Source organism: Carcharhinus amblyrhynchos, chromosome 14, assembly GCF_965287045.1.
Source record: "Carcharhinus amblyrhynchos chromosome 14, sCarAmb.v2.hapA, whole genome shotgun sequence".
Taxonomy (NCBI): domain Eukaryota; kingdom Metazoa; phylum Chordata; class Chondrichthyes; order Carcharhiniformes; family Carcharhinidae; genus Carcharhinus; species Carcharhinus amblyrhynchos.
The window spans coordinates 13,521,007-13,533,486 of NC_137337.1; the positions used below are offsets into that span (position 1 = coordinate 13,521,007).

Genomic DNA, 12,480 nt, shown 5'->3' on the forward strand with positions numbered 1-12,480 from the left:
ATTTCAATGTTTTAAAATATATTTCACAAACAAGCATACAATGATTTTCAGATCTCAGCAGTTAATCTAAAAGCAAGGCCTTTTCCCACAAGAGGTGGATGAGGGGAGAGTTGATAGAGGGGTGTGAGGTTATCACAAGTTTTTTTTCAAGGTAGCCAGAAAAAAACCGCTCCATTAAGCTGATGGTAGGATCAAGAAATGCAGATGTAAAGGTTTTCTGATTTAGGGGGGATACTTTACAGACCAAAGATATGCAGGCTAGATTGATTAGTCATGCTAAATTACCCCTTAGTGTTGGGGATTAGTAGGTAAATAAGTAGGGTTATGGGGGTAGGGCCTTGGTGGGATTGCTGTCGGTGCAGACTCGATGGTCCAAATAGTCTCTTTCTTCACTGTAGGATTCTATGATTCTATGATATCCACAAGGAAAGTTTTTATTTAAAATGCAGCAGGTGGTAATGACCTGAAACACACCAACTACAAAAGTCAGTGGGAGCAGGAGAAGATGGATGATTTCAAAAAGAATTTTGGAAGAACACCTGAGGGAAATAAACCTGGGGCTAGAGCAGGCAAATAAGATGATGGACTGGATTGCTGCATGACAGCCGGATGGTTTTGATAGCCCTAATGGCTCACTTCTGTGCTATAATGACTTAAAAAAAGACACAGATTCAACTCTTCTGTAGGTTGCATTTTTTTTATAACATTGAAAAGTGGTTTGGAGTGGCTTATCTGCTCATTTGTTCAATGTAGAATGGTGATTGGAGGAAAGTGCAACCAATCAAAAAGAGACCAATTTTGTTTTCAAAACTATCACGCAGGGAAAGCTACTTAATGAAGCATTTGTAGAAATTATTAGAAATTAGAAAGTTACAACTGCAATGCTTTAAATTCTTATTTAAAGGAATTAGAAACTACAAGGATAAACTAGCGATCACGAAGGTACTACTGATAGTGCAATGCAAACCTCAGTAGCTTCTTGATTCTGCTTGTCCAGTTCTTCCAACTCAGACATTAATGTGTCTTTCTGCCTAGAGACCTCTGTCAAGTCACTTTCTTTAGTCGACAAATTATGCTTCAGTTCATTCAATTCCATGGTCAAGCTACCCAGGTCCAAAAGAGCATTGTCATTCCCCTGAATAGGCTGCAGGTCTGAAAGTTCCTTTTGGATAGCCTCCTGGCATTGAGGAAAGAAAGACAACTTCTGTCAATTGGCACTTATTAATGCAGAACTGATCACATATTAGCCAGCTTGTACTGAAAGAAAAAATAACTATCTGGGCACAGAGCTAGTTCCAATAAAGTTTTTATCCAGAGACTAATCTCAATCAACCAACCTATAACATGCACGTGAAGCATCATAATTTATGAGACTGATCTTAGTTCATTAGCACAGTGAATAAGGTTGGAGGCTAGGAAGCCTGTGGTGACTATTTCAGCTCCCAACTCCCCAAAGCCTGTCCACCATTTACAAAGCACAAGTCAGCAGTGTAATGGAATACTCCCCACTTGCCTTGAGTGCAGCTCCAACAACATTGAAGAAGCTTGCCCAAATCCAGGACAAGTACCCTGTCCACAAACATTCACTCCCTCCACCACCGACACACAGTAGCAGTATGTATCATTTACAAGATGTACTGCAGGAACTCACCAAGCCTCTTTGACAGCACCTTCCAAACCCATGACCACTACTATCTACAAGTACAAGGGCAGCAGACACATGGGAACACCACCACCTACATGTCCCCCCCCAAGCCACTCACCATCTCAAATTGAAAAAATATCGCCATTCCTTCACTGTCACTGGGTCAAAATCCTGGAATTCTCCCTAACAGCACTGTGGATGTGCCTACTGCACATGGACTGCAGCAGTTCAAGAAGTCAGCTCATCACCACCTTCAAGGGTAATTAGGGATTGGTAATAAATACTGGTCTAGCCAGCGATACCTACATCCCTTGAATGAATAAAAAAAGTAAATATGGTATAACAGCAGACATGTAATGGAGGCCTCAGTGCTGTTGAATGCTGACCATTCATTTGCCATACAAGATTCATGTGGTTGCATGTCTCTGTATATTCCATGCTCAAGAAATGGAGAAACACGTGCTGTGCTAAAAATTAGATACATTACAGATCACAAAAGACCAAGTCACATCAAGAATTGGTTTGCTTAATATACAAATATGGACTCGCGTCCCAAAAGCAATTATGTGAACTCAGGAAATTTAGCTACAGGTTTTTGACAATAAAGGCTTGGAAAGCCACTAAAGTGCACACAGGGACACTGATGGCATTCCATTGTCTATGTACCAGGACAGAGCACCGGCAAATTTTATACTGCTTATCCAGACAGCACCAGTTAATCCATTTACAGTACTGGTTTGCAAGTTTATCTGGAGTCCAGTGAGGAGCATTCCAACTCCAAAGTACCGGTAACGCCTTCCAGGTTCCATCAGTGTGTCAGCTTAGCTAATTAACTGATAACAATGAATCATAGAATCGCTACAGTGCAGAAGAGGCCATTCTGCCCATCAAGTCTGCACTGACTTGCTGACAGAATATTTTATTCAGGCCCTCTCCCCCGCAATCCCACAAATTTACCATGGCTAGTCTGTCTACCCTACACATCTTGGACACTAAGTGGCAATTTAGCATGTCCAATCAACCTAACTTCCGCATCTTTGGACTGTGGGAGGAAACCTGCACAAAGGAAGAACGTGCAAACTCCACACAATCACCCAAGGCTCTGTCCCTGGAGCTGTGAGGCAGCAGTGCTAATCAAAGTGCCACCCTAAATGCTCTGAATTAATTTCACTGAGGCACAGGATAACAATCTAGCAGAGGTTTAACAATTCTGATCTTTGATTGTTAGCCATGTTATCTCAAAACCACAGATTCAACAAAAAAACTGGATTACTTGCTTCCTCCCAAAAAAAAGGTGGTCACTGCCTGGTTATTAGACGACTGACAGGGTGAGCTTTAGCCTGAATTGGTAGATAATAGACACCATGAGCCACACAAATCACCATGACATGCAAACTCATTGTTTAAAACTGTGACCAATAAGTTGGTGGCACAGTCCAAAGCCCAAAGAATGGTGTTGCTACCAGTGGCAGATGCCGGGTTTTACAAAATAATTGTGTTTTGGATGGTCTCTTGAATTCAAAGTGAAATGGAGTAATGAAGAGCATCATGTCGTTTGAGAGAGGAAGCTAGAGAAAGAGAGATATGGTATCTTCTGCAAGCTACCAGGCAGAATGCAGGGGGGAGAATGGTCTCTGGTCAAAGAGATGAATCTCATGGCAATGTAATGATTCTGGAAAATTTGTGCTGGTGAAGCTGGAAAGAGAATTTGCCAGAATGAGCATTATCGCTGACAGTCAGTTCAAGCATTCTCTGAAAATTGAGAGAAGTAATTTTCAACCGGCACAGGACACCACAACTCAGCAAAAGAGGGAGAAGTGAACCCATTGGAAGTTAGGTGTGTAATTTTGAAATTTACATTTAACACGGTGCCAAACTTTGTCTTTCTGAAATGTGCTCATTGAGCCCTTTAGTGACGAAAAAATGGAAATGTGGCCTCTAACCTTAAGTGGAAAGGTTGGATAGGACTGGCTTACAGTGTACCACCTAGTCAACTTGATTTTCTGGATAAGATATTACCAATGAAAAGACTACTCTCAAATAATTATTTAAATTCATCCAGATAGCAGCCTCCAAAATGAAAAAACAAGATGCGATGCCCCACCTTTTCTTTTTGTAGCACTTCCTTTTCATAGTTCAGCAACTGCAAGCTTGCTTTCAACTCCTGAATATCTTTATTCTTATCCTTAAGAGGAATTCAAAACAATAATTAAGAACCTGGACAAGTGTTACACTGTAAATGAGAGTGCTTTAAACTATAAACAACTTTTCAATCAATTCTAAACGGTTTTTGATTTTCTCCCTTCTTTTCATTACTTTCTGAACTCTATTTTGACAAACAATGTGCCACGTGTATAGTAACCCTTATCCAGGATTAAAACATGTGAGACAAGCTCCTCTAACTATGATCCATCCAGAATAAAGACCAGCAAATTTTCTACTCCATAGAAATTTGGAACATAATTCTGAAAATTCGAATAAGTTTATTGCATGCTTTTATATTTGGAGATTATCTTTTCATGTATTAATACTTCTAATACATAAAAATGAAACCATAATGACAGAACTGCTGATCATTTGCCTGCACTCACATTAAATCTATCTCAAACTGAGAAAGTAGTGTGAATAAAGAATACAAAGAATGAGTACATTACTAGCATAATATTTCAGATATCCATCATTTCTCCCTTCACTGAAGGAAGCCTGTTTTTTATTTACTGTATCAGGTTTGGAACTAATAAAGTAGTTCTTTGGGTACCTTATAAAATCAAGATTTTAGTTCTATATTTACATCTCAATAAAGGGAAATATAGCATTAGTATACAGTGTCTCAAATACAATAGCAAGGATACCATTCCCCATACCATTCCTTATAAATGATTGTGCAGCTTAAGATTTACTTACTAATTATTTCATATGCTTTAATTACTGGAGTTTGTCAATTGAAATATTTCTTCAAATGAATGCTCAAAGCGTGATCACTAAACCCAGCTAGTCTACGTTGATACATAAGAACATAAGAACATAACAACATAAGAAATAGGAGCAGGAGTAGGCCATCTAGCCCTTCGAGCCTGCCCCGCCATTCAATAAGATCATGGCTGATCTGTTGTGGCTCAGTTCCACTTTCCCGCCCTCTCCCCATAACCCTTAATCCCCTCTCTTATCAAGAACCCATCAACCCGCTTCTTAAAAATATTTAGCGAGGCAGCCTCCACCACTTCAACGGGCAGAGAATTCCAGAGATTCACCACCCTTTGAGTGAAGAAGTTCCTCCTCAACTCCGTTCTAAACCGCCTCCCCTTTATCTTGAGGCTGTGCCCCCTAGTCCTACTGTCTTTTTTGAGCGGGAAGAGTCTCTCCACCTCTATCCTATCCATCCCATTCATCATCTTATACGTCTCAATGAGATCTCCCCTCATTCTTCTAAACTCTAACGAGTACAAGCCTAGTTTATTCAGCCTCTCCTCATAGCTCAATCCCCTCAACTCCGGTATCAGCCTAGTAAACCTCCTCTGCACTCCCTCCGGGGCCAAAATATCCTTGCGCAGGTGCGGCGCCCAAAACTGCACACAGTACTCCAGCTGCGGCCTCACCAATGCCCTATACAGCTGCAGCAAGACCTCCCTACTTTTATATTCAATCCCCCTCGCTATGAAGGCCAGCATCCCATTCGCCTTCCTGACCACCTGCTGCACCTGCAAGCTGGGTTTTTGCGACTCATGCACAAGGACCCCGAGGTCCCTCTGCACCGTCGCCTGCTGCAGTTTTTCGCCACGTAAGTAATAGTCCTTCCTACCATTCTTCCTACCAAAGTGGACCACCTCACACTTGCCAACATTAAATTCCATTTGCCACACTTTATCACAAAGGAATAAACCACTGAAAACATTTTTTATTAGATGTCTATATTCAACTTGAAGTCCTCACAGTTAATTTTTAATTAAGGTACATAGATTCATGGTGCATCACTGTATCCCATCCACAGATAATACTAACTATAATTCAGAACATATTACTCAGGAATTATCAAGACAGCCTGATAAATTCTCAGATCTTCGTACAAACTGAGTAAAGGTCAGAAAGATTCAACACAAACTCAAGATGACAGCAGGCATACAATACATACTTCACTCGTGTTCGTCAGTCTCTTCAATTCGTTCTCTGCACCTGCAGTAGTCAAAGGAAACGTGAAAATATGTTAAAACGCTGATATAAAGGACAAAATCCACCTTTATTCATTATTACAAATTTCCTGGAAGATCAACACATCTTCATGGAATGTTCAAAATTACCTGAGCAAAAATCACATTTAATTAGACACAATGAAAAGACCAAGCTCAAACAACTATTTAAATTCATCCAAACAGTAATCTGCAAGATTACTTAAGATTAATCTAAGATACTTTGCCCACCTTTTCTTTTTATAATTCTTCCTTTTCATGGAAAATGAAATCCTAACTGATCTCGCCCGTCATTGGAATATAAATCAAGTGGTTTAGATTTAACCAAAAATTTGCTATCTGATTTACAGGAAGTTTAAAAGAATCTGATAGTGCATAACCATGAAACACTCCAAGTGTTAGAGAAGTACTGGATTCAGATGGGCAAAGTGTGGTTCCAGTTCAGTTGAATAAGTACCATATAAGTATCATCTAAAGTGATGCTACAGTTTTACGTAAATCAGCTATTTAGATTAGCATTGTGGTACTATTAGAAAAAGAATAATTTACCAGCTACAGCTTTTAGAATTCTACAGTGTGAAGAACTGGGTGTGATGTCCACTGGATTAGCTTATTTTCCTTTCAGTTCTGGAGCTGTGTTTAAATCTGGTCCAGAATAATGGAATGAAAGTTAATATCCTTGAGAAAGTAAGCAGTCTGGATCCAGTTTCTAATGTACACTTTTATGCAATGTCCTTGGTAAACTCCCTCACCCCAACTTTCTTGATTAACCTCCATGCCTCCGACATAGTTAACCACACCATCCTCCTCCAATGCTTTTCTTCCAATGTCCAACTGAGTGAAATATAAATCACCTGGTCCCCCTTATCTATTGAATCATAACTAGAGAATCATCTGCAATGGATTCTCTTCCCACTCCTATACTATTACCTCTGGAGTCTCCCAAAGAGCTTTCCCAGGCCTTCAACTAAATATTGTCTTTGGTCCATGCCATAAACATGACTATTTCCAAAATCTCCCTGAAATAGCATGAAGTGAGTCGGGCCTTGGTTTGGTGTTTGACACCCCGCCACCCCGCCACCCCCCCCCCCCCCCCCCCAACAAGATGAATATCCGACCACAAATTTATTCCTTACCCACTGCCTACTTCTGCCTGAATAACATCACCAGGCTATCGCTACTTCAGCTCACCTGCTGCTGAAATCTCATCCATTCAGTCAATAAGAAACACCTGCAGTGGTGCAGTACATATATGTTCGTTTGAGGTGAACCTCACGACACATCATTGAAGTGATGTTGACAGCATTATTTACCAGTCAATTTGTTAGATTCTGCCATTGGTTCCTATAGTGGTTGTGTCCTATTCTCCAGCATTCGTCAGCTTTATAGCAATAAGAAACAAAGCACCATCTCACATTGCTCCAACCAGTGCAGCATTTGAAATTTCTACCTGCATTAGAAAAGACAGGATTCTTTCCATTGTTCCTTTTGATGATGCGATGCTGCACAGAACAAAGGTTTACTGACCAGAAGCGTCCTGGCTGAAGCCCTATTCCATGATGAGTTAATTAATGATAATGGTGTTAGAGATGGCATAACTGATCTCAGCTTCTTAGAGCTTTAGAGGTCAATGAAAAATGACCCAGGGCTCCCTTTCCTGATTGTTATGTTGTGAGCCTTCAGAAATAATACATATCTTCATATTGGTGAGATCAAATTTAAGTGTAATAGTAATTTTTCCCCAAGCTCAATGAGTCAGTAATGGATCTAAAAAGCCACAGAAGAACAGCAAGGTACCAGAGGTCTCATGATACCCTTCATGAATCAGCACATTGAGAAGAGGATAAAAATGATCCAAAGGGACCACTTACTTTACAGGTTTCCTCTCAAGGGGTGAAATATGGATGCCAATACCCTCACAGAGCACAAGAACCACCAAAAGAACAGAAGACAACCATCATCTCCTCCAGCCAATTCTGCCATTCAATGAGATCATTGCTGATCACCGATCTAACTCCATTAACCCGCCTTTACCGTATATCATCTTTGTTTTTTGTTAATCAATCTTAGATTCAAAATTCACAAGTGATGAAGCGTTATTTGCCATTTGTGTAAGAGTTTGCTACTCCTACCAGCCTGAGTACAGAAGTGTTTCCAAATTTCACTCCTGAAAGATTAAGTTCTAATTTTTAGACTATACTCCCAAGTCCTAGGCTCTTTAATTGAAATCCTGCTGCCTATTCCACTGGCATGAGAGGCAGAGTTTGAAGTGGTGGGGAGAGACCATTACACACATCACTAAAACATGCTTTGCTGGCAAAACAGAAAATAATGGAGGCTTACTCTTGGTCAAGTGCTTTTACATTCTGCACCAAAGTTTGATTTTATAGTATTTCAGGTGAAGTATTGATTCACTTCTTCTAAATTGATACACAGTATTCACTGCATATAACATAGCTGAACAACTCTGTCCCCCCCCATACATTGTCTGAAATTAAGAAGAACTTGAGATAATCTCATTGAAACAGATAAAATTCTTAACTGGTTGCATCAGGCGAGATGCTGAAAGGCCATTTTCCTTGGCTGGAAAGTAAAGGTCAGTCTCAGGATAAGAGGTCAGCCATTTTGGACAGACAAGGACAAATGTCTTCTCTTAGAAATATTGTGAATATTTGAAACTTTCTATCCCAGAGAACTGTGTTTGTTCAGTTGTTGGACTGATTCAGGACTGAGACTGGTAAGATTTTTGGGCACTCAAGGAATGAAGAACTGTAAGGATTGAGCAGGAAAGTGGTGTATAGAAGATTAACTATCTTTCTGAATGGCAAATTGATTTTCAGGGCTACATGGCCAACTCTTGCCCTGATTTCTCTCAGTCTTTTAAATCAAAATGTTCTACGCCACTGTATTGTCACAAATAAATATGCTCCATTTGTGTACCTGGGAGATCAGCAGGGAAAAAGTAACTGCTGTAGGAATTCTTTCCTACCCCTCCAGTTGCATGCTGCTCTTGGGTGTAAAGCAAAGCACCAACAATGAATAGCATATTGTACCTGTCGCAGCCTCCCTTAGTCGGAGCACTTCTTCCTCCAGTGCCACTTTCCCCGACAGTTGTTTCTCCTGTTCCTCCACTGTTTGCTGCAACTCCATCACACAGTGCTGTGATTTCACGTACTCCTCCTGCAGCCTCTCACACTCCTCCTTCAGTCGACTGATCTCTGCTTCAGCGTTTTCCCTCTCTTGGAGCAAACCAAGAGCCAGTTCATCATTTTTGGTCTTAATCTGCTTTTCCAGCTCCTCTCCGGCAACCAGTTGAGTCCTTCTCTCCTCGGGGGGTGTTGAATGGTCTGAGGATGTAGCACCTGCTTCAGCCACAAGCACAAAATCGGTGAATTTATTCAAAACACAATTTCTGAATCTGGACAGACATTCTTCTGGACTACTACTTCATATCTTTGCTTTGATTGCTTAATCCAGCAGTAAAGGCATTGCCAAGATCAGCCATGATCTTATTGCATGGCGGGGCAGGCTCGAAGGGCTAGATGGCCTACTCCTGCTCCTATTTCTTATGTTCTTATGTTCTTAAGATCACAAAATTAGATAAGTTTGCTTGTTGTTCTATTGGTAGATACGATGATTGGAACTTCTCATGCTCCAGCTAAAAGATGCAGTGTACTTTTTTTAAAAAAAGTGACAGTTGCATGGAAGAAGTAAAGTTTATTTATTAGTCACAAGTAAAGCTTACATTAACACTGCAGTGAAGTTACTGTAAAATTCCTCTAATCACCACATTCTGGTGCCTGTTTGGGTCAATCCACCTAACCAGCACGTCTTTCAGACTGTGGGAGGAAACCTGAGTTCCAGGAGGAAATCCACACAGACACTGGGAGAACATGCAAACTCCACACAGACAGTGACCCAAACTGGGAGTCAAACCTGGGTCCCTGGTGCTATGAAGCAGCAGTGCTAACCACTGTGCCGTCCATAAGAAGGTAATGCTAATTTGACTTTGTGCACAGCAAACATTCCATGTAAACTTTGTTTTAACTTGACCAAAGCACATCCACACTTCAAAAGCGGAAAGGAACATTTTTCAATACAAAAAGTGTTTTTTTGGGGAAAAAAATGCATTTCTTTAACAAGCTCTTAAGTTCTGCACAGTCAGCAACAAGCCAATTGGAAAACTAGGGCACTTCACTCAGACTGGTAACTCAGTGAAGCTTCTGTGAATCTGCTGGGCTGCCAAATCTAGCAAATTATCACCAGTATCAGGGGCTTGCAGTTGCCTATGAAAGACATTTCCTATAGGAACTGTCTACATTAGCATGAACTCACACAACACAAAATCATGAAGGTAATTTTCACTTCCCCCACAAATTAGGTAATGTATATTTTAACAACACTTTTCTGAGAATATTGCTGTGTGAAAATTGGTTGCTAAATTTCCTAGGTTACAAAAAAAAAGTGACTTCTCTTCATTGGCTATTAAACACTTGAGGATGCCCCAACAGAACTATATCAATGCAAGGTTTTTCCTGAAATTTCTGTTCTCGCACCCTAAACTGCAAATCCCCTCTCTGCAGAGTGTTGTTCTGTTGATGTCTGAGGAAAGAAAATTCAACGCAGGACATCCCCTCAATCCACAGGGAACAGTCCATACTGTTATTCAGCTTTCATTGGTAAAAGACAGGCTGAAGAATCATTCTTTTACATTTTTGTGTGGGATAAGGAAAATAGATTTAGCAGTGTAAATGCTTTAAGCCAAAGGGCAGTGTAATAACTTCATGGAGGCAAAAGTCATGTCACCAAGTTACTTTATTTGCACCATACATCTGTACACAGCCAGCTCTCCAGTTATTCCCTGCTGAACGCAGGCTGGGAGTCTGACACACCTGCTTTAAATAGGGAGTATGAGGCACCCTGATTTAACCATCAATTAAGACTCATCAGGCAGTTCTTTTCAGGTACCAACAAGACTCATCAGGTAGTTCTTTTCATGTGCCAAACGAGTAAAACAAACTCAAATTAACTTAAGGTTCATACTCTAGCAAGCCAACCTCATTAGCCTGGCTGAAGTCATCACAGACAGGCTCCCATAAATGAAGCTACTGATTCTTTGACAATTTATTAAAATTGGTGATTGCCAACTGTTATCTGGAACAGTGAGACCCAAAATAGCAAGTGGAGTAAAAATAATATTACAGCTAAGAACATTGGAGTTGAGGAGGAACTTCTTCACTCAAAGGGTGGTGAATCTCTGGAATTCTCTGCCCGTTGAAGTGGTGGAGGCTACCTTGCTGAATATATTTAAGTCACGGGTAGGTAGGTTTCTGATAGACAGGGGAATTAAGGGTTATGGGGAGAAAGCGGGAAGGTGGAGCTGATCCACTTCAGATCAGCCATGATCTTATTGAATGGCGGGGCAGGCTCGAAGGGCTAGATGGCCTACTCCTGCTCCTATTTCTTACGTTATGTTCTGCCCTCAGCCAATTTTCTAATATGGTCACTTGGCAGCACGTAGCTTCCAGGTGGTGAGCAAGAGCAATCCTCAGAACTGAGGCTAAACTGAAGTGTTCTCACTAATCTAATTCAACTAAAGTCAGTTAAATAAGCACCGATTGCAACACAAATCTGTCTCTATCGGGCTGCAAAAGCTTAACAGTTGGCATTAGCAAACAGTGTATATGCTGAAAACACGAATTTACCAATGTCTCACTACACCAAAAGGAAAACTTATAATTTTAAAAGCTGCTGTGCCCCAAAACTAAACTATTTCATCTTTACCACCTTAAAAATATAATTTTTTTTAAGTTTAAAAGTTTATTTATTACTGTTATATTAACAGTGCAATGAAGTTACCTTGAAAAACCCCTAGTCGCCACACTCTGGCACCTATTTGAGTACACTGAGGGAGAACTTAGCACGGTCAGTGTCCCTAACCAGCATGTCTTTTCAACTGTAGGAGGAAACCGGAGCATCTGGAGGAAATCCATGCAGACTCCACACAGTTAGTGACCCAAGCCAGGAACTGAATCCAGTCTCTGGTGCTGAGAGGCAGCAGTGCTAACCACTGTGCCACCCATCAGCATAGTGAAATATACACTAATTTCACGACTGGAAGCTCGATTGCCAATTATAAAGTAGCTCAAAGAAAACAGGGTCACGAGGAGAAATAATTTACAGCATTCACACAATCACGCAAAATACTTAACATTCACATAAGGAAAAATGCTCTAATTCACAAACATTTCTCTGAAAAATTAAACTCAAGTTAAAAAGTACACTGCTCTAGATTGCTTCTAACCTTGCAACTGCTGCTCCAACTCCTCAATCCGTTCTTCATATTCTGCAAGCTCAGTCCTATGCCGGAGCGTGAGACTAGTTAGTTTCTGGCGATGTGCGTCCTGCAGAGCAGACAGCTCGTGCTGATGGTCATCAATCTCCTGACTAAGCTGCTTTTTCACCTCCTATAATAATTAACCAGCTGGATATCATTAGAGCTGTATCAGCCAATTATTACCGCAATCAAAATATCTTATGAAGAACATCAATTATGAATTGAATGATTACAATTTAACTGGGAAGTGGGGCTAAATGTCTCATTCAGCATTCCATACACAATACTACAGCTTCAGCAAAGAGCCGAGGCTT

General features: G+C 40.6%; 1 protein-coding gene across 2 annotated transcripts in view; it reads right to left on the reverse strand.

Moving 5' to 3' along the window:
* The window catches only part of trip11 (thyroid hormone receptor interactor 11), an 84,560-nt gene that overhangs the window by 46,445 nt on the left and 25,635 nt on the right, over nt 1-12,480 (reverse strand). The window contains exons 6-10 of one of the 2 annotated variants that reach the window (XM_080202320.1): nt 12,134-12,296; nt 8,883-9,191; nt 5,775-5,815; nt 3,750-3,830; nt 968-1,177 (exon numbers count right to left, since the gene is read on the reverse strand). In XM_080202320.1, coding sequence (XP_080058446.1) covers nt 968-1,177; nt 3,750-3,830; nt 5,775-5,815; nt 8,883-9,191; nt 12,134-12,296 — 804 coding nt within the window. Of the gene's footprint in view, nt 1-967; nt 1,178-3,749; nt 3,831-5,774; nt 5,816-8,882; nt 9,195-12,133; nt 12,297-12,480 lie in introns of both variants that reach the window. The other variant, XM_080202318.1, reaches the window with a different exon arrangement.